The sequence below is a fragment of the Pieris brassicae genome, chromosome 7, assembly GCF_905147105.1.
Source record: "Pieris brassicae chromosome 7, ilPieBrab1.1, whole genome shotgun sequence".
In the NCBI taxonomy this organism is placed as follows: domain Eukaryota; kingdom Metazoa; phylum Arthropoda; class Insecta; order Lepidoptera; family Pieridae; genus Pieris; species Pieris brassicae.
This window is the reverse complement of record NC_059671.1, coordinates 12311070-12335118: the sequence shown is the minus strand read 5'-3', so window position 1 is coordinate 12335118 and position 24049 is coordinate 12311070. Positions and strand designations below refer to the sequence as shown.

The 24049-nt window shown below is 32.2% G+C and overlaps 2 protein-coding genes across 4 annotated transcripts in view; one reads left to right on the top strand and one right to left on the bottom strand.

The window, feature by feature from the left end:
• The window catches only part of LOC123711649 (myotubularin-related protein 13), a 70232-nt gene extending 51049 nt beyond the window's left edge, over positions 1-19183 (bottom strand). For all 3 annotated transcript variants that reach the window (XM_045664307.1, XM_045664308.1, XM_045664306.1), the window contains exons 1-3: positions 18784-19183; positions 11384-11469; positions 10047-10202 (exon numbers count right to left, since the gene is read on the bottom strand). In XM_045664307.1, coding sequence (XP_045520263.1) covers positions 10047-10202; positions 11384-11469; positions 18784-18838 — 297 coding nt within the window. In that variant the 5' untranslated portion in view covers positions 18839-19183. The remainder of the gene's footprint in view (positions 1-10046; positions 10203-11383; positions 11470-18783) is intronic.
• Positions 19184-19420: 237 nt separating this feature from the next.
• Positions 19421-24016, top strand: LOC123712105 (putative Ras-related protein Rab-33). Its single transcript, XM_045665058.1, has 5 exons — positions 19421-19802; positions 20056-20175; positions 20315-20464; positions 20867-20980; positions 21207-24016. The coding sequence occupies exons 1-5, from the start codon at positions 19602-19604 to the stop codon at positions 21282-21284; spliced, it is 663 nt and encodes a 220-aa protein (XP_045521014.1). The 5' UTR covers positions 19421-19601; the 3' UTR covers positions 21285-24016.
• Positions 24017-24049: the final 33 nt, after the last annotated feature.

Genomic DNA, 24049 nt, shown 5'->3' with positions numbered 1-24049 from the left:
AGTCGCTGATGGCACCCGCCTATGATAAAATAACGATTGCAATGTGTCGAGTAAATGATATATAGCTGAACTCTATTTCTATCTATGCATTATTTATATCATTTGGAACATCTTTACTGCTTTTTGTTCCACAACCGAGCGTTTCTAAACACTATGTGGAACCAGCTGCCCACTGAAGTATTTCCAAACCAATTCGACTTAGAGGCCCTTCAAGAAAAGAGCGTGCCAAGTCTTAAAAGGCCAACGCACTTGCGAGCATCCTGCCAATGTGAGTGTCCATGGGTGACGGTATAACTTAACATCAGGTGAGCTACCTGCCTGCTAAAAAAAATGTATTAATACAAATTCTACAATACACTAAATCAATGGTATCGTTATACCATCTTTCTTTTACCTCTCAGGCTTATAAACACACTAAAAAAATATAGTAAAAAGACGTTTTTCGTCGACGCAAACATTACATTTGGAATGTAGGTACAATTAGTAGATAAGGTAAAAGACCTAACAAATATGAATCATCACTTTTCTGTAATGAACGTATGGCGATACGGGTCAGTAAATACATAAATAATACCTACTTTATATGACGTCGAAACCGCAATGTTGTAATACTGTATCAAGTAGTTGAAATTACCAATGTTTAGAGTGTTACCGACTCTTAGTATGTCATAAATGTATTGAATTTCGACATACGGTAATCATAAAGTAAGTAAATGTGTGTGGTGTGGCAACCTTTTTAGGTATGATGCTCAGATTTCTGTATCTGTTTCACGATAATATGTCATTCTGAAAGGCAAGTCAAACAGCCTCCTGTGCCTAACACACGCCGTCGTCTTTTTGGGTCTAAGGCAAGCCGGTTTCCTAGCGATGTTTTCCTTCACCATTCGCGCAAATCTTAAATAAATAAAGTCAATCGGTACACAGTCGGGGATCGAACCTACGACGTCAGGGATGAGAGTCGCAAGATGAAGCCACTATGCCAACACTGCTGCAATACTGAAATCATAATTATCGCTAAATCTCGACTCTGTGAGTAACTTAACTTCGTCTATATTAAATGCAGGAAAATATTATCTTGAATATTAAATTTTGTTGATTTACACCTAGTAGGTTTCGCCGCGCAATTAACCCCGCAATTTTGGTGAACTTCCAGGATTTAAAATGTATTTAGACACAAGAGTGCAAAACTTCACCTCGGAAGGCAAACGTACTGGAGGAAATCGGCATGTTTTAGATCGAGGATGTAGGCAAATAAGGTGTTTGCTACTTGCCTATAAAGAGCCTTTAACGATAAAACTACAGAATCAAATGAATTTGATTATGGACGGGGTCGTTTAACGATTGCCCACTAACAATGTAACAGACTTCTGAGAACTATTTTTAGTTGTATGACTCACATATCAAAGATTGGAACACATAAGTTCATTCCGCTTTTTTATAGGATAAAACTGATGGCGTTTTTTATTTGACAGCTGGGCAAACGTGCCCACGGTGAGGCCATAAAAGGCGGCTACCTCAGCCCATTGACACCCATGTTAGTTGCGTTGCCGGCTTTTAAGTAAAAAAAAATTGTCATCGTTTCTTGAAATTTGACGAATGGAAATATATGGTAGAGTTGAGTAGTTTATGTATCCATTTTTAAAGATCGATACATGATTTAAATAACTTCGCTCGATAGGAAAAAAATCCAAACATAGCCAATTTTTGACACTTTGAATTCATTTTATGACAAAAATGTATATTGAACATGATTTTGAAATTTACACGATAAATTTTATCGCAAGTCAAGTAATCTATTTCAGAACAAAAATTGATAAAATTACATTGATTTAATGTTTTACATAACTAATTGTTATTACGGGCCGGCTCGCCTTAGCGCTCCAGCTCTCCATTGCGTACCGCAGTCTACCCCGAGACACTGACACAGAAATAAAACACAAAACCAAAGAAAATGAGATAATACACAAAAATACCTAGGCAAATAATAGAACTTTTGTAAGTTCACTCATTTCGTTAACTAACGTCAAACAGCGAATTATTTACCCTTTTCAGAAACAAGTCCTAGCTGTGCACTTAGCCATTAATGATCTCATAAAATTTAATGAAAACACTTTTTTCCCGGAATGTCTCCCGAAGTTTCGCCTGCTTTACAGCGTGCGATTTTTAAATTATATAAAATAATTATAAGTTTATAATAATACATAGCTTCAATCCGGTAACAAAAGTGTTTTCTTTAAATGTGTAAAAGCTATGTTAACAAAAGACAATACTATCTCATAAAATTGTTAACAGGTCAATACAATTTTGAAATCAAACTTATCGTAAATACATAACAATATATCATCTACATATGACATCACTAGTACAGTTTACGCTTTTCACAATTGTGGGAAGTCTATGGTACAAGTATGTACATGACTCACTCTATCGTCAGCCTTTTATCTACATTTTAACCGAATATTTTACGTTATTAGTTTTGATTTGCGTTCCCTCGACAATGTTATCCGTAATAGTCCTACTCATAGAACTGGATTCTATGGACAAACTGTGCTTTGGAACTCCTTAACTCTTGATATATACGAACTGTTTTTAAATTTGTTTAAGAATTTACTTTGATTTTTATTATTATTGCTATTTTCAGCGCTATTCTTCTGCCTCGTGATTAGCTAATAACATATATTAACTATGAGCCAAAGATTAGCTTTAACATTTTTTATTATTCTAGTTTTGTGTTAGTTAGTATTTCTAATCTTTTATATGATTTTGTTTTTTGTTAATTATTTATACAATTCTTGTTCTTTAGAGTTCCTTTTTTATGTTTCCCGTCTCCTTATAACTAATTTAACCTTTTTTATACGTATGTTTAAGATAACAAAGTGTAAATAAATAAATAATGCAAGAAATTATGAACTTAGTACACACAACTGTGACTTGTTGCACACTAAAAAATGTATAAGTTAGAATAAATACAGTGTAAACTCCATGTAACGTAACAATGTATACATATATATATTGTAGATATATATATATATATATATATATATTCTTGCATTATTTATTTATTTACACTTTGTTATCTTAAACATACGTATAAAAAAGGTTAAATTAGTTATAAGGCGACGGGAAACATAAAAAAGGAACTCTAAAGAACAAGAATTGTATATATATATCTCTCTACAATAATATTATAAATAGTCAACCGATTTACGAAAAGTAACTCATGGAACAGACTGTTGAACTAAAACCTTTTTACGAACGCTGCCTTAACGACCAGAGATGTATAATTAATTTCTGGAAAATTTACAGAATATTTATAACTTCTAAATTACGCTAGCGAACCCAATAGACCCGAAGTATGAAATAAAAGACAAATAATGTTTTAGAACCCAGATCGTTTGGTTACGCGCCAAGAGCTCTACCAGTTAAGCTATCCGAGACTCTTACCTAAAAAACCAGCTGTTTAGTTGCAGTATAGATAAATATCTTAGATACTGACTGCAGCGTTTTATGCCAGGCTGAATCTAAACAATCCAGGGCGTCACACAAACGCATACAAAAAAAATCATTCAAATCGGTCCAGCCCTTTAAACGCAGTGACATACACACGTACAGTAGAAATATATATATATTGTATATAAAGATAATAATAACTTCTTTATTTCAAATGATATAATGTTAGTATTGGTTAGTAATCAAAACAAAAAAAAACATTAAAAACTCCTAAAGGGGTTCCAAGCATATAAAAAACTCATCCGCCGCGTCTACGTCGGAAGCGATAAACTCAAAAACTGCACAGAATTGTTTACACTCTACACTGAATGATTCATTAGGAAGGTTTAGCTATATAACTTTACAAGATCTACGGGTCACGTTTGCATCTACGAAACGGTTATATATAATTAATAATTAAGTTTCAGTTAGTATCTAAAAAAAATCAGTTACAGGATTTAATGTCGGTTAATTTTTTTTTTCATGATGGGAAGATGATCTATCAAAAGTATGGAGAAGGTTTGCCAAGGGTAGAGTGACGGAAACAATACAGACAACCTGACCAAAGTGGTTAGTAATAAATTTATTATGTTTGCTATGTAAATTAGATTAAAAGAATACTACAACTTTATAAGAATAGCATGTAAGTTAAAAAGGTATTATTATATTTTTTTCTAAATTACTGTAGGAAACACGAAAAAATTAATCTCAATCGCAACAAAATAACAGGAAGGGATCGACCTGTGTGCGACCGGAAGGCAGCAATCAAGTCACCAGGTGTAACGATTTTAATAACACTCACGAATTTATAAAAAGTTCTTATACAACAAACGGACAGGAGGCTCACCTGAAGTTAAGTGATAAGCCCATGGACAATCTCCATGGTAGAGACCTCGCGGGTACAACGGAGGTCGATGTGATACAGTGTGATTTAGTAATCTGTCTCAAGGTCCGATATGAGTTTCATCATCACCGAATATCTCAATAAAGCAAGTGTCACTTATGTTAGAGATTAAACATAAAATATATTGTATTTATGTTATTTTATGTGCTGTGCCGAAGCATTCAAGTGAAGCCCTCCGTAATTTGACATTTTAAAGATTTTTTTGAAAGAGTATTTTAAAACCATAGACCACCGACCTAGGTTACATTATAACCGTCGAAGAATTCTAAGCAGATTTCAGCAAACTCGTTACAAATAAATTACTTTTCGTCTGTTATCAACCCTGTTGCAGGCAACCACTTATACATTTATCCTGACATTCCGTGATACGAACTCATGAATATTAAACAATTCAGGGACAAATAAAAATAAATATTCTGTTTTGTAAACTTTCACATTTAGTATTAGCTATATATTAGAATAACAATCTACGTGTATTGTCAAATTTTGTCGAAACATCGAATACTGTAATGAATCTTATATAGTTATTACGTGGAAAGTAAAACAATTCGGCAGTGCTTCAGGCCTCAGGGTGCCGTTACGGGTTACGTTAGGAGGTGACATCGACCGCCATTACTATTCGTACGCTCAGCGAAAATGGCACACATGACACAATGTATGGAAATAATAAATGAATAGATTAGCAGACGTTTTTAATTATCCGTTGAGTGAACTAACAATAGGTCTTCGTGTCAGTTCCTGTACTGTACTGTAAGAAATAGTTAGTCTTTATGTAAATATTTTAATCTATTATTATCGGTTGTGTTTTTTTTTCTATGTATATGTAGTGTTACTGTAATATACATGTACTGCATTGGAATAATCCGTAATACTAGCTTATTTTGATAAAAATTAAATAAATAAATTAATGTTAGACCTTATATAATAAGAGTACTTTTTATATCCAAATACTAAAGTTAACAATTTACTCATATTGAATACAAACGTTATCCTATTTTCACCTGATATAATAAGCATAACTACAATATATTCGAATGATTGATTATATATTTAACTTCAGATATGTGCTGCTATGATGTTATGTGACTTTCAAACTCTGACGAAATCGTTAATGTTTAACCCTTCATCAAGATTTCGTCATCATATACTCTTTAAGATCTTTACTATATAATATGTACATCAGTGCAATGGCGTTACTGTCAGCTGTCATTATACGTCACAGAGCATATAAACAACGTCAAAGTCAAATTAGTTCAAAATCGAAAACACCAGATTTTTTCAATTGACCCCAATATCTTATAAACGGCACTTCAATGATACTAACAGTGATGCCATAGACATAGGCAGCTAACAGTAGCGCTATTGCTTGTGTATAAATGTATATTTATTATACACATTACAAATATATAATTTATTGGTTTGGCTAAAAAAAAACATTAACGTGTACATTTAATGACTATCTAGAAGACAAAAACGCTTGGCAATAGTTCTAGTTATATAGTTATAATTTGTTTTGTTATCTTTTAAGTGCTTTGAATATGTCTGTTATGGTGAATGTGGTAAATAAGAGGACAGATTTTTTTACTTATGTAACTTTAAAGACGTTGTAGTTTATGACATTTTCCTTTGAATAATTTTAATGTAGAGGGAGGGTAAAACTTGCTGAGTTTCTTGCCCGTTCTTCTCTGAACAAGGGCGTTGTAGTTTTGCGATGGCGTAGTCTTGTGCTTTTTCACGAATTGTAAAATTTATTGACATTCATAAGCATGCGCTAAGACGCATCTAAACTGATTAAACATATTTTCATTGATTGATTGATTGTTATATTTGATACTTATGCACAATGTTTTGGGATACAATAATTATATAAATACAGTCTTTATCTAAATGATCATACAACTGTTCATTCACAAACGCCCCACGTGAACAGATTTACGACGAACAACGGAAGCCCGACGTAAACAGATAATCTTGTTGCTTATTTTAGACATAATTTATGGAAGGAACATTTTTTAACCTTATGTTCAACAAATATTGTTTAGAATATAGTTAGTTATTAAATATAGTTTAAATAGAAACACAACGTGCTCTACGTTGTGTTTCATCATCAGAGATGTTAAGGAAAATCAATTTTGAAACTTTCAAAATGGTTAATAAATATATCACATTTTTAACACTCAAGATTATATTTCTCTAAAAAAATATGGATGTTTGTGTTGATTGGGACGATGTTTCGAATTTGGTTTAGGTATCAAAATCTATAACCAATGTACGATTCACATGAATATATCTAAAAATATATAAAAAATCAGTGGCGCTACAACCATTTTGGGATTGGATTACTTGTATATCTACCGCACGTAAACACGTATTTTATGATGAATCTAATGGTGTGGTATTAATGATATCAATGACGTCAGCAACGTCACCAACCTTGAGGATACATGATAGCCGACTTCCGGCGTCCGACGGAAATGCATCCACGCCAGATGCGTGTCTGTCGTCATGTGATTCCCACTTCTATGACGATTATTCTTAAAGTCTTCTTAAGCAAAAATAAACGCGAATAAATTACATTCTTTACATACATACACTTAAACGTTACAGCGTTTTACTGCCATCGTTGTCAATGACAGATTGATTAGATCAATGTGTGTATATTATCTACAGTTTATATATCTGAAGTTTATTATTATCATCCATATAAAAAAGATCTTTAGGCCAGCTAGTATCTTACTTTTGACATATTAACATAACACTCAAATATTGTTTTAATCTCCCTCGAACCTTTTTCATTTCTGTTTTAGCATAGGACAGGTTGAAAAGATGTTGTTTAAGATTGTTAGTGAAAATTTTGTTTTCAAGAAAGTCTTTAAAGACCCTCTGAGGCCCTCTGAAGAAGAAAAAGCGTGACTTATAGTGTTATACAATCGTTTAAAAAGTATTTTTAATATACATTTATTCAATTACTGACTGGCCATCCCAATGGACTGTAATTAAACGAAAAATTATGACGGTATATTATTTACGTTTCGGTGTAATCGCCTTATGTCTTTTATGTCAAAACAAAACAACCCATGGGACCAGCCGGGAAAAGAAGAGTTAAGGTTACCTTGATAGAAATCAAAGGAAAAGTCTGGCAGACTATTGGCAAAGAGACATTAAAATAGTTGGAGGAGGCCTTCACCCAGGAGTGGTCCATATACACATGCGACTAACATATTACTACTGACATTTAGCTATATGTAAATACTAACAAGACTACGAAAAATAAATAATATAGTATCAAAAATATCAATAGCACTAAATCACCTGCATCATGAACACAGCAGCCGAATTAGATATAACGAATCTGTCTATCTATAATTATAAATATAAATGAAACCCTATTTCCCTTGGTCACGGCATCACGCGTGAACGGTTGGACTGATTTGGCTAATTCTTTTTTGTTGGGTTTGTTATTGTCAGGAGAAGGATCTTATGAAAGAAAAAATTAAGAAAATGGCGCGGAATCAGAAAATTTAAGAATACTTAACCACCATATTAAGTAATCGTGACTTTTGTATTGCATAGCGCTTTTACAATTCAGACTTTTGAAGAGGATGAGAAGAAAGATGAATATCATTTAAAACAAATGCTTCGATCGGAAATATTATATTAATATAAAATTAATACAGTCGCTAATTGTTTGTGGCATTCATCTTGGAAATCCATGTTTTTCTCATGGCCAGTTATATGTCGCCTGTTCCAGTGTCGGAATACCAACAAAACTATTCAAATACGCGCCAGAAAAACAAACAAAGAATGTTGTATATCATAAAGCATTATTAGTTTATAATACCAATTCAAAATCAAAATTCATAGTTAAAACAAGATAACGTTTGTCGGTCCTAGCTAGGCTTGTTTCATATATTTTTCCTTTATAAATGTTTGAACCTTTTGGATATATTTAGTATTACCTAATTGGCTATATGTTTTGTATAATTGTTGAATCAATAAAATCATTTAAAATATAACGCATTAATAATTTAACGTAATTCGCAGTATCCCATTAAAAAGTATAAATGTTCTAACGGATGTGCTTACACGCCTAACCACTAAAATATTACAAATGCTGATAAACGTATTCAATATTCATACAATTTGTATTCAAAATACGGAGCATTTTGAATTGAATCTTAAAAATCCCCTAAAATCCTGATTCATGCATTTTAATGAACGCATATCAGAGGAAGTTGTGACATTAACATAGATTTTTCGCGGTCATTCCCGGAACGTTACTGAATGATAACATATAGGGTTATCCCCGCTTTACATAAAAAATAGTCACAAGTAAAATATCCGTCTCTTTTATTACAGTATAAACACAACCTTAAGAAAAGAGACGAAGAATTACTTTAGTTGAAAAGAGTGGAATTAGGCTGTATTAGTTTTCATCGGAAGTCAAGTCAATCTCGAGCGTTTTTAAGGCAGTCTTTGCCTTTCTATATGGAACCAGCTGTAATTGTAATTCCAACTGTAAATTGTAAGTAATTCCAAAGCAATATCACCCCAATGGACATCTTAAGGAAACCGACATATCCAAAACGTTGACGGTATGTGTCTGGGACAGAAGAGTGATCACCCACTTGCGTATTAAAAATAATCACGGAACAGGTACAGAGATCTGAGGCCCAGAACTAAATGTTTTTTTTGGATGTTGTGAAATTGGTATATAGAATTAAGCGAACATTCAGCGACTGCTTTTACCATAAGTTTAACTATTTTAAAGTCTTTGTTGTGATTGTTTCATCTTTTGTGTATGTACTATTGGCGTTTAAATATTCGTTTTATTTGTATTCAACAACAATTCAAACAAGTAAACAATTCAAGAACACTTCTCTAACTAAAGCTTGTATATATATCATGTATTGATAAATAAAGTTATAATTACAGTGATGATTATAATTTTTTTAAACTTACAAAGATTCAATGCAACATATACGTACTTCTGTACGTAAATATAAAATGGTTATTCCGCTTAGGCAACATCCCGTTCACCAATACCGCACTGGAGTTTATGAAACACAAATCTGATGATGCAAGACTATAAGTTATAAAATTTTAATAAAAAAAAGCAACTAGGAAAGAGCTTTGTTTGTCTTGGGTATGGTAGGCTAGAGATAAGGAGAGACCATACTACCATATTATATTTTTTAAGATCCTTAGAGGTAAAATATATAATGTGTAAACGTTGGAGAGACTGGGGCTGCGTGTGCCTAATAATCACACTCGGCGTGGAAAGCGGTTTCAATGGCTTGCAATGCCTCGAGCGCAAACAAATTTACTTAGAGAAGCGCCAATTACGGAGTTGCACTGGCTGAATTCACAAGAATTGCGTTATTTAAAATTAGTTATAAAAAGGTTTAGGTATTATATATTCTTATTTCGTTAATAGTTCAATTTTTATATTAATAAGTTTTCTATCGTATTAAGTTACTGTAAAAACAGGAAATGAATAAAAAATCATTTTTAAACGGGACAAATTCAGTCTGCCCGCTCACAAAAATACTTCGCTTATAGACCAAAATAAGGCGTGGTCGAGTGGAATTCGTACAGCACATCAAGTGACCAATACTAGGTCAGACCTATAAAACTATAAAAGACAACAAACCTCGTCTGCTGGCTTTGTAGGTGTGATGGCTACGGTCTCGTTGAAACAGAGACACGCGCAGTAGTGCCTGTTTGCGTCGACATCTGTCAACACCGAGACGTAGAAGCGCGGCTCCGAGCGCTCTGTTGACAGCGCCCATCCTTGTGGCTGACAGAACTGGAATAAAATAAATTTAGTTGATAATAATACTGGTAGCTATCAAATTTCTTCATTTGTTTTTCTCTTCCATAGGTCAGTAACTCTTCTTATCCATCCATCGCAATAACAGGGGGCAATAAGGATACCGCCATGGACACATTGCCAAAATACTCGCCAGTCCGTTGCCGGCCTTTTGTGGGGTCGCGACGTTATCAAAAAAAATCTCATTAAGGGTTTTTAAATCTAACTGACACTTCAATACAATGTAGTCGTCCTTTTTGGACATTATCGGAAACGAGAATGTTATCTTACAATTTATGAGTGTGGGAAAAACTTAAAGGATCATTTTGGCTTCAAGCGTGCGATGCAGGCTGACTAGGCTCAAGCCTAGGGCGGCAATTTTTTGAAATTTTAATGCAGTAATCAAGCATGACGGTTTTTTGATGTTTTACAGACTTTCACCTCTCACTTGTCGTTGTACATTCGGAATAGAAAACTTCCATATTCTAGAGTAAAACAGCTAGTGCGCTCCCGAACCAGTTAACGACATCTGCGCCCTCAGCTCACACTATGTATGAGTGAAAGGAGAGAAATTGCAGAAAATGTATCTTCCCCTTATCCACCCATTCATGTCAGTCTTACTACTGGTCGGATGCCGAAGCTGGATGGTTTGTAAGACGTCTAACCTATAGCAACAACTTAAATAGATTCATTAGGTTTTAACTTAACCAATTTCTTAAACGCTCATAGAAGAATATAATGTATAAGGTTAACCAAAATGAATATTGTATCTCAAAGTTTCGTTGCCTGTTGTATATTTACAACTTTTAGAATGTAAGTACAAAATGTAATGTTTTTGAGTCAAATAAAGTAATTTTTATTTTAATTTTCTGCTCAAAAATCAAACCCAAAATCATGTTACGTTAAACTTCAAGGACATTGTTGGATAGTAGAGGCAAGGGCTAACTTCACACAGCCTATTAGCTAACATTTGGTTTACGCTTCTAATTCTTAACTAAAATATATATGTAAATTATGTTAGGTTACATAACTAGTGTCAAGACTAACTTTACAGGTTAGTCTTTTAACTTACACCATATCTGTACCAAGTGTAACAAACTATTATATTTTCTGTGCATCTTGACATCAGTCATGCTCCAATTAGTTATTTTCTAGAACATGCTTAATTAAGTGCGTACCCATTCTATGCCGTCGTGGAAAGGTGTGTCGTCCCAATTAATCTCCGGGAACCGTTGGAGGATGACGCCGTTGCTAAGTCCGCCCCCTGGAAATAGTTTATGTGTCAATATAATATCTTGGACAATTTTACGGGTATTTATTTTAGCGATTGCTTATTAAGTAGCTAGCAATAAACTTAACAACAAAAAATTCGTACATTATGGTGAGATTCTTTTCGACTTGACTTAAAAAACTTCCCTCACAATATCTACTGACGAAATTCGTTCTAAAGTTTTCGAGTTTATTTCGCATACTGCCGTACATACGTTTATAATATGTGGGAACCCTAAATCATTTATGTCTGCACTGATAACCGAGACATCCATACGTAGTAGTGAATTTGTAATACATACTTATAAATTAATAGTTTTTACTTTATATTTAAAAACGGCGCAGACAAAAAAAGCTTGGTTAGCCATTGAATTGAAGGTTATAGCTTGCCATGTTTTGTCCCTATCTACCTCGTGTTACTTTGCAATGAAATAAACGTGACATAACATTCTTCGATTGGCATTTGAATAAACCAATTATTTGAACTTAGAATCAAAACTATACGTTCTAAGATTACGCTAATAAGAGACTTAAAAGCTTAATTAACGTGTCACGACCTTGACCGATTCAGTCCTCCGTTAGTCGAGATAACATGACTGGAATATTACAATATGCTGTGCTAATATTCTAGTGTAAGTATAATAATAATAATATACAGTGCATACTCTATATAACGACACTGAACATACGACACCGTACATTTTATGGAGTTATGGATAGTTGTCGGTAAATGGAGAGAAGTAAAAGGTATATATAATCCATGACTTATACTTATTGTGTATAAGCAATACCAATTTGTAAATAAAAGAACGAATTTCTTAGTAAGTTCGTATGCATGCTGACAGTCGAGTTTATTGCGGACTAGGATAGTAAAGTGATAAAAGAACGTACACAGATACGCAGTTTTTACTAATTTTAGCAACTTAAAAAGTACTTTATTACTCAACTGTTGTCGCTATTGAAAGTGGTTGTAATGATACGTAACGTGTATCATTGTATGAAAGACAAGCTAAACCAACCAAAGACAATTGGTTACGAAGCTTTAGGGAGTTCGACGGTAAATCGAGGGACGTTACATGAAGTTATAACTAACCAACCAATTGTTGTTGACCTGAAGGTTTTGGGTTCGACAGCAAATAATTAGGGGGAATTATCTTATCTTACTCATTTTTTAGTTTATTCGTAATTTCATATTCCCAATTGCATTGCAAATATATGAGTGGAAAAGATTTTTTTAATTCGATGACATTTAAAGTAGAAAAAAATGTGTGCGTGTACTTGTGTACACATAAGAACTGAAACTTCTTTATGATATTTCTCGAAACTTCTGATATTTTTCGAAAAATGATCTACTATATGCATTTTTACAAAAATTGGTTAAATAAAGTTAAATGAGATAAAGTTTAACAAAAGGCTTTTATTATCATAGACATGAATACAAATAGTACAATTATTTCATTTTACTTCATTACTACTAAGATTATTACAGAATTTCATCAATTGTAATAGTTTTATTACTATCATTGTTATCGTTATTATGTATTTTGTTATTAATGGCTTCGAATCAACCGTGGTAGAGACAATGTAACGGTAAATTTTTTTCCAACGCCGATAAAGAAGTTTCACTTCAAAAAGTTTATCTGAAGGCACGGCAGTGCGCTCGCCAAGTCGAGCAAAAACAGCCCGGCAGTATCATCCTTTTCTCAAAGCTGTTCAGGCCATTATCGCCTCCCTATAACTTCGTTGTCTATAAAATTAAAAGAAGCCTTCGGTAACCAAACAGGCGTTTGATAAAAACGGTACAATTAAATTTCATATAATCCAGTAGTTTAAGAATTATATCTCATCAAATTTCTTAATTTTGTCATTCAGTCACTGGCTGACCTGATCATCAAAACTCTAAGGCACTTCTAACAGACGTAGAAACTTCAAACTTAGAATTCAATGACTGTTGTATAAATCAATAAAAAACTTTAAAAAATGCGATTTCAGTCCGGTTGGTCCTTTATAAATTAAACCACGGTAGACTTCGATTTTTTTAAAAGTTATATTTTTGATGACTTATAAATTACATTTGTAAATAACACATTTACGTAACGTACGCATACGCACGTAACATTTGATTATTTCTACCATTACAGCAACATAACAATAATTCAATAGAAAATTTGTGTTTGTGTTGTTAAAAGAATTTGTCGAATTCAAAATATTAAATCGGTTAAAAGCGACTTCTGTAATTTTATTGTTTAGATGAATTTTAAATGAAGCAACAACGACCACTCTCCAAACATTCTTATTATTTACTAAATATTTAGACAAAAATACGCAAAATAAGCCAATTGCTTTTTTTTAACATGTGTCTTTACTAAGACCATCTGGCCTAGCTTAATACTTTAACTCTAACCTTATTTACTAATATAAGGATTTTTAACGTAAGATAGTGTCCAATAACACTACTTACAGTTAAATGGAAGACTCTGTTCTTGTGTTCTATTTTTTGACACATTGTTTCGCACTTAATACTAACATACACTAATTCACTAGTTCAAATGGTTTTGTCTTTTTCAGTCATCTCGCAAAGCAAATCGAACAAATTGCGATTCCATTGAACTCGCTTAAAAGACAACCTTCAAATTCTTGCGTGAATCGATTTTTTATTACAAGCCGTGGTTGACTGCATCCGTCGTAATACAAGAAATTATCCCAGAAATATTGTTTAGGTTTCTGCGATTAACTTGGGCAGTATGTGGTCAAAGTTTAGTAAAAATCGCTTATAAAACAGTAGTCAACGGCATTTTAAAAAAATTGATTATGATACCATTTGTCTTTTAAATTTTTAAGCTAACAGATAAAATGTTATTCTATCTCAACGTAAAGTTCTTTTGAGCATGAGATAAACAAATTTACTCATTTTATAAATCTTTACCTTTCGTTTGGGAGTTCACTTGCCTCTAAAGGATTCAAAAATGTACAATTAGCATTTGGGTAACACAAAATAATCCAATAGCTAAGCAATACATATTACGCTATCAAGTCATTGACCTTTGACATCAAGCGACCCATCGCTTATCAACTGTAATAATTCTATTATAGAAGGGACTTTTGAATCATTTAACAAAAACTTAACTAACATATATTAACCTAAAAAAATTACACTATGAAATGCTAAATGTATACTCAGGTTGACCATATCGTTCTGCATTAAACTACTTAAGTAACCATTAACTCCTTATAAAAGACTCTGAATACGGCCTTAACCGATATAATAATAAATAGGTCGTAACAAAATTTCGTTTAAAAAAAATCTTAACGATTTTGAAACACTATGATCGCGTTGAAATAGTACACTTATACCGTACGAATAACATTGTTAGTTGACCTAACAGAAGGCCTAGTGAGTCTATGTCCTTGATAGAATATACACACCTAACCCCACCCAATTGAGACTTAGTTTAAATTTAATATTATCTATCCATTTAACTTCTGATAGTTTCTTCTAAGTTACAACATACAGTACTTCGGCCATCACGGCCGACCTCTTAAACGGCCTTGACAGGATGTAAATGCTACCATACATCTATCTGGCTCTCTAATTCACCTGTGAAGGGAAATATGCAGATACAACCGATATGCTTAGGCACCATAAACAAATACTTATGACAAACTCTGCATCTAAACTCGATTTATTCTAATGTTTTTTTTTACTCATATGAATTTGACAAAGTACAGTCAACACCGACACGATCGTTTAGCACATACCTAAATCGGCGGCTAAAAGTATTAGGTACTTAATAACAACATCATCGGTTTTTACGACCAAATATGAGTAGTCCCTTCGATGTCGTTATAACAGTTTGCCACTTATATAATGAGTAAACGTTAAATTCGCCTGCGTCAAACATTTATTATATATTGTCTCAAATCGCCAACGTACTGCGCAAAAATATTTTTTCATACATTCATTTGATGGATACAGATAATTACTTTAACGAGCCAATGCTTTGTTCTTATTGTATTTAAATTAAAACTGTGTTATTAGACTGAAATAATTTTTAAGTTAAAATTGACTACGTTGGCTGGGGCAGTGAAGGACGCAAACCTAAGCTGGACTACTGATCTGAGACAATAATCAACTGCTCAGACATCAAGATCTGTTGCAGCTGAAAGGGAGAGCTGGATGTTTGTCGTTTCGCAGGACAAGACACAGGTTTTGGTCGCAGAGCCAGCGAAAGTGTGGCTTAAACTTACAGAGTGAGTGTAAGTAAGTTTTAAGAACTAGAATAAGAATTATTAAAATAATGTAAAAAATGTATAATGTAATAAATGTAAATACTATTTTTTTTAAGACAACAAGAGAAGGATGAATGTACGATTTCATGAAATTATATAATATGTGGTAAAAATGCTAATAGCCATTGGTAACTGGTTAACGAGTATTGACCCCCTTATTAAATCACTTTCACAGCTTCTAGGAATATCGAAGTGCGTGTATAAAGATTTTACTTTACTTCGATATGATTTTACCTACTATTAATAATATTTATTAGATATCAATAGATATTATTTTTGATTTGACTTCCATTTTTATAAAACTAACCTGGCGAATTATTATAATGTCTTGTAAAATGGTTATATTCGTGCATTTTAAAATATATGATATTTTTAAACTAAAAACTGGCATACTTCGTACCGCCTAACAGTGAATGTACGTCGTGTAATAGATTAGCTGAACTAATAAATGAACACAAAATAAATATTAAGTGCATCACTTTATTAGGCAGAATTAATGCAGAGTAGGAACGCTTTGATTTGGTTTATGTAGCTTGTTATATATATAGCTGAACGCACGCATAAAACGCACAACCAATACCATTACTCACATTATTCTACATATTTCAAATCTTATATACCTTGTCGTTCTGAAACCTTTATGTAAAAGTACGTTCTTTAATTTGAGGGGAGATTTTACCGAATCAACGGGATGAACATTAAATGTCAGTTACGAATAAACCTATGAACAGTTGCATTGGTTTTCTTTCTTTTTCTTAATTTTATCTCGTGTATGTTTTTTTTAAACGATATGCTACCTGCTTTCTTCTGTAACAATTGAAAGAGGTATACTGTCGCAATATTGCATAAGACGTGATACAAATCAATTCACACGAGAAAACACTATCCCCGACCTTAGAGGTTACTCACACGTAAACACAGATGATTCATCACTCTACTGTTTGTCTGTTGGTATCGCCGGTCACAAACAACTAAGCTATGAATTATGAGATATCAAAAATGTAAACACAGTATGTACAATGTATTGATAATAGCCGCTCCTTCCACTCATGTTGATTCGACCTGAACTCTTAGCAGTTTCTTGTAAAAACTTAAATAATCCCTCTCTTATTAGACATACAATCGCTCCTATCAACAAATAAGTGTAAACGCGAACAACATATCGTACAATTAGCATGTGTATTTTCTTCTTATCACTTGTCATTTCTAATTTCTTTGTAGTATACTTTAACATAAAAACATCTATTAAAATTTATTGAATGTTTTAATACGGAGTACAGAATTTTTAATAAGTCCATCCTTATTAAATAAAAGAAAAAAACTTTCACATAACCAGTTCCTTAATATGATTTTGCAAACATATTCAAAATCTGTTATAAGGACATCGCAGGGACTACTTAATACTTATATTTGGATGTAAACCGATAGTCGTAACAGCTGATGACGTTGTCATTAAGTAGAATTCAGCCGGGATCTTTAATTTTGGTCAATAATATGTTGTTCTAAAAAATGTCGTCGTAAACAGTTTTGATTGTTGTTATTATAACCTATTTAACTATTATTACCTTAAAAAATTACAAAACTAAATCCTAGTTGATGTCACTTAATATTATTTTATTCCGTAGGACAATGTTAATTAAATTGTAATAAATTAATTATTTCCAGATAGTTCAGTAAAAGTAACAAATTGTTTTTAATATGCCCAAGAGCATATATTAATTAAAAATATATGTAAATATTGTGTAATAATATATCATTGTAGTAAATTTATTGTGAAATTAAATAAACAGTGTTTTTAAACTAAACATGTTTAACCACAGTAATGCAGAGTGGGCTCGAGATTAAGAAAGTGAATATTTTGATCAGAGTGTTAAGTTTAATAAAGAATGTTTAAGGATATGTTTGTGGATTGTTTTTACAATTTAAAATTATGATGAAAAGGTAGAAGTAGCAAAAAATTTAGTGCTAATTCTGACTTCAGTATGTAAAAACATGTTGGATTCTGATATGTTTCAGTAAACTTGGTATAGGATGCATATATTGTGCTAAGTCTTGTATCTTTGTTGTTACCTTACAGGAAATAGGCCACTTTCTAAACCAGCTTACTCAAATCTGTAATGACAGCTCAAATAGATTAAATAACTCAACTTGACCTTGAGTATGACCATTGAACAACAGAAGCAATTGAAAAGAAATAACATTCTCAAGACATTCTATACCTATTTAACATTCAAATAATGGTTACGATTCTTGTGCTAGGTTAAGTGCAGAATGTATTTATGACTGTGATGAATATTAGAGAAAATTTATAACAATTACTCCAAATACTTTAACTATTTATAACATCAAGTATTATTAAAGCAACTCAACCATACCATAAATTATAATAGAAGTAGAGGTATTCTATAACTATGCAATGTACATGCAAATGGACAATGAAATCAAATCAATTGTATCATATCACTGCATCTACCAAGCCCAAGGCTGTATTTGTTAGTTCAATACAATACATGTTCTAGAAACAAATTGATAAGACATGTTTTATTTGGCTATGCCTATGTATAGCTTTGAATATTCTTATTTTCTCAAACTAGTCATTGTTTACAAAAGTATCCGATTTTCAATTTATCTACAAATTCAAACAAAATTATTTACAAATGGTACCCTAATAGAAAAAAATAATTTTGAGTTACATTTAATGTGCCCAACTTTCTTGTTGAGCTGTTTATAAATGATTAAGCAGATGCTTTCATATAGATTTAGAGATTTGATAATTAAGTAAAGATTTTTCTTTCTTGAAGAAGCAATCTTGCTTGCTTGGGGCCTTCATAACTTATTCAATTCAATATAAGAATGTCAGGTCTATTTTCGAAAAATAACTGAACAAATCACTTAAATATACATTGAGGCATTGAGGGTAATCACTTCAGCTTGACATAGTAAGTAAAATATAATATATATATATTATAACGTGTATACGGGTTTTGGGAAACAATATGTGTAAAATACTTGTTCTTACTTTCTTTTTCGTGGTCGAAGCCCACAATCACGAAATAGTCGACGAGCCTAGACATGGCAAGTCTACCGCATCATCCGTGAAACACCACAAATACACTTAGATATTATTTCATTACACAAAACGAAACACATTGTTAATTTTTTTACAACATAATTAATTAAAACTCTTGTGAACACACCCACAACACGTAACAAACCATGAACTTTTCAGAATATAAACACCTCAAACACTCGTTTATTGCGATCGGAAGGATTAAATTTTTTAACTAGGTTTTTGCACCGCTTATTTTTTTAATTATTAGAAAAGGAACAACTAAAAAGAATAGGAAATCCTTTCAACAGGACTTTCTTAGTATTTCGCGAAAAAATCTTGGAATAAAATGCCAAACGTAATGTACTCATTCTACTGAACGACAGACTTCTTTTGAGAAAAAGTTGTCAAAATATGTCAGACGTCACCCTATCATTTATCGTTAACGTGATATATGTCATCATCATCCTACAGACTATATGTATTCAAATATGATAAATATACATGTTTGTATAACAAATAGCTATGCCAGGTTTTTCTAAAAAATTGCCTTAGTGTCTTTGCAATTGAAATTTAACTAATAGACCAAAAAAATACATGTTTTTTATGATGGTGAAAAAATCGCGACGGTATGTAATTGGTATATGTCAAAATACACACATCAAAAGTCAAAACCAAAAACCTCAATGCAAAATATTTACATTATCACAATTGCAGTTTGCACATAGCCACATAGTTCTGTATTTTTTTTAAAACGTTTAGGTTTTACTCAATTGCCGTTTCAAACCATGTCTACTTCTGCTAATGAGTCTGTACCTGGATTAAAACAGAAAAAAGTGTTTAAAATAATTGTATTGGGTGATTCGGGAGTAGGAAAAACATGTTTAACTTTTCGCTTTTGTGAAGGACAGTTTTTAGATAAATCAGAGGCAACTATTGGCGTAGATTTTAGAGAAAGAACCATAAAGATACGAAATGAAGATATTAAGGTACTGAATCTAAATATATTTTATGTAATAGTCTTGCTGACTGCTTCTCACTCTTTTCGAATTTTCCTGGTATATAATCAGAATCTTATCCTATTAGCCTACTGCTAGACTACCAACTCAAATGCGTCATACAATAAATACACTGCATATATTACATATAATCTAGTCTGCAATATTTTTCATTTATTAACTGTACATCATTCTCCACAACACCTTATCACTAAAGTATAATTATCTTTTTAATACATTTCAGCTACAATTATGGGATACAGCTGGTCAAGAACGTTTTCGTAAATCAATGGTGCAGCATTATTACAGAAATGTGCATGCAGTTGTTATTGTTTATGATATCACCAAACCAGAAACATTTCATGTATGTCTTTTTTATGTTTTTAATATGAATATTGATATAATTAATAAAGTTGTTAATAACCACTAAAAATATTTATAATTTATTATATTCACTTTATTAGATGAGTTAATTAATGTTTGAAGTGTGCTTGATATTTCAGTCAATAGCTAGTTGGATGCAAGAGATAGAATCCCATGGATTGATGGGTGCTCCACGAGTTCTGGTTGGTAACAAGTGTGACTGTGGTACTCCAGAATCACGGCTTGCCACCACATATGCTCAGCGGTTGGCTGATAAATATGGGATGCCTGTTAGTATTTTTATGGATTCACTAAAATAAAAAAATTCCTAGAATATGTACACTAAATTATCCTCATTAAATACTTATTTAAATATGTCCTCTACTAAATCTACTCATACTCTGTTATGTTTTGTTCTAAAGTTCTCTAAATTAATTAATCTCTGTGGCTCTATTAAGTATCTTCTACATAATGGACAAAAAATATTGCATGTGTAATCCAATGGCATTGGACCATAACACTTATTGTCTAGTTGTGTCTACACCAGAGTAATTTCATTCAAAATTAAAAATCATTTATTCATATAGGTAACACAATGTACACTAATAAATATCAAAAACACACCACATGTAGATACTAAAAGATACACAAAACAGCAATTTTGTACAGTTTATTAATAATTCATGTTACAGCTTTTTGAGACATCAGCACTATTGGACTCTGAGTGTGATAATGTAGAGTCAATATTCATGACATTGGCACACAAATTATACTCTAAACAGCCACTGCGAGTAATTAGTGTAGAAGTAAGTTTTTCTTGTCAGATTATTATATAATTAGCAAAATATTATACCAAGTGTATATAAAACCTCCATATAAACTTTAATTTGTTTTTTAAAACTTTATGGAACAGGATTACTAATGTATGTTATTCAAAACTACCTCTATTCTTGTATTAAACATTTACGTTTTAAGTATAATGACTGGACAAAAGAGTGAGACTTAATTATTAAGACAAATTCAATATTTCAGGGTGAGCTGGGACCACGTAGAGTGACTCTATCAAGACAAAAGCGTCCATTGCGAAACGATACATGTTTGTGTAGCTAGTGAGTGAAAGTCAAGGTATTTAAGGTACTAATAGGTTGGGGAAAAAAATTCTTCACATTTAAAAAAAATATTGTAACATTATTTAATGTAGTTTATTTACATTTAACTAAAGTATGTAGCTACCATTTTGCCGTCTTGTAGGTAGGGACATCATCTCATTGCTATAGAAATTATGGGGCTTCTGATCAAAAAACAGTTGGTTTTGGCAGTCCACTTTTGATGTTAACCTGACACTGCCTAAAGATATCTGAAGAGACCGAAACAGATGGAAATCTGGCCAGGCCTATACGGCGGATGCATTAACACCTCCCAGCCAAGCCATATTAATTTTTGCTGAGTGGCTAAAGATGTGTGAGGTCTAGCGTTATCATGATGAAAAAGCACATCCATTCTGTTGATTAATTCCTGCCGCTTTCTCTCAACTTCTTGCTTTCATCTCATCAGTTGTTCACAGTAGAGTTCAGAATCGATGGTCCTGCCTGGTGGTAACAGCTCATAGTGAATAATGCCCTTCCAATCCCACCACACACGGTTTCGCCATAGTCTGTGAAGCCTGACCGGCCTTTGACCACGACCTTTTTCGCACGTTCTTGTTGTACGTGATCCACTTTTCATCAACAGTTATCAGCGTCTTCAAAAATGGTTCGGTTACATTACGTCGCAATAAAGAATCACAAATGAGTACACGGTTCGTTAGGTTTCTTTTAGTGAGCTCGTAGCTGAGGTATCCAAATATCGAGCGTTTTTGTGTACCCAGTTTTTTTCAAATGTGCCAAAACTGTTTTGTGGTCAAGAGCGACGTGCATCTTTGACATCAAAATTTCCGGATGGATTCTACTCTCACAGACATTGAGAGACGAGGCCCATAAACAATTTTTTCGCGGCTTGCGTTGCATTTCTACGCTTTTTGTAGTGAAATTTTAAAATGTATAGAATTTCTTCATTAGATTCATATTGACAGTACAAAAATAAAATAAAAAAACACGTTTTCCTAATTGGAATTTGGAATTATCTTCCTCAAAATTTAAACTTTTAATGATACCAAAACTAGCCAGATTCAAATAGGCCATAGACCAAAGAGATTTTATTACAAGTTCATACATAATATAATGCGAAAAGACTTTTTTCCCAACATAATATTAATGTATTATTACTGTAATAACTGGTTTGATGGCAGTATTAATCTATAATGTATTAATTTACAGTAACAAGACATTTGATAATGATGAATTTTAAAACATGTTTTCACGGGTGAACTACTGTAAATCTAAAATTGCCATGTTATGGAATAGTCTTGCCAAATGTATTTATAAGAGTCATGGAAACGGAGTTAAATATAAGTGACAGAGATTAATTGTATATTTTGTTAGTATTTTCAGAGGCTAGAGATTATAAACAATAAAGATTATTGTGCCAAATTGGTATATAGTTCTTGTATTTTATTAAGTATTCATTGTGTGGATGATGGAATAATTCCAATGTCAATGAAAAGAAAGGCAGCTCTTTTCAAATATTTGTAAGTTTAATGTATTATTAGCATTTCTTATAGTTATGAGCTATCTGTGTTGTTATATTTTTAAGTAATTCCATACTTTTTGTAAAAATTTAGTAACTTAATAGAATCAATGATTTGCGAGGCAGCAGTGCTTGAGAATTTATTTAAATATAATTAAGAAATTATCTGATATGCTTTTATATTATTGCCGCCAATTTTATTTACGATAATTTTTCAGTATACAGTGGAATCTTGATAACTCGAACCTTGTTAAATCGAAATCCTTAGTTAGTCGACAAAAATTGCAATTCATTTCCGCTGAACCCCTAATTACGCGGTATCTCGAACTATTTAGACTTTGTAACTCGAACAAAATGTTATTGCCCTACGAAGTATTGATGATACATTTTTATACTATATAACTTGAATTTCAAAACGGAGGCCCTGTAAGCCGTAGTTAGTAAAATATGATGACGTATGACATGGATGGATGGACATGGACAATTCCCCGAAATAATAGCAATAACATCCAAAATGAATGTTCGAGTTCAGGGCTCCTTATATATTGTTTGATGAATGAATGAATACATTTATAAAAACATATACACTACAAAACTTAAGTTGAATTGTTACTCAAATTCGACTCTACATTCGAAAAATATACTTAGAAATCGCGCTTGTAAGTCGAAATCATGTGTCGTTAGCTCGTTTTTTGCGTTCCCTTGACATTCGAGTTATCGATATCCATTGTATTTAATAACCGCATGGTAATGAAATTTTTTTTTATTAAAATTTTATCAAAGTATTCAATAAAAAACCTCTTTTTGTGTAACCACCAAAGTAAGGTAACAGTGTATTGCACAGATGATAAAACAACTGTCATGTAATAATATTTTTAGAATAAAACAAAACCAATACAAAATCTTTAGCAAATAATATTTTTGATCTCTTCTAATTCATTTTATATGTTAGTTATAAGACTAATAGAAATCACCTAATAAAGTGTATATATATATATATTTTATATTTATTTTATCAGGGTCATGCCTGTCCCAAAGAATTTGTCTAAAGCAGCAGTGCTATATCTTCCAGTTTTTGTTTATTTAATACTAAGGTATACTTATTGGATTAACCGCATTGGGTTTAAGATTAGGCAAAAACTGTGCAATTTAAAAAAGTAGGTTTATTTAGTTAATGAATATTTGGTTCAGTAAAGTTACTTAAAATATGTAAATGTGAATTTATTACATAATTTACACAAATTAATTTA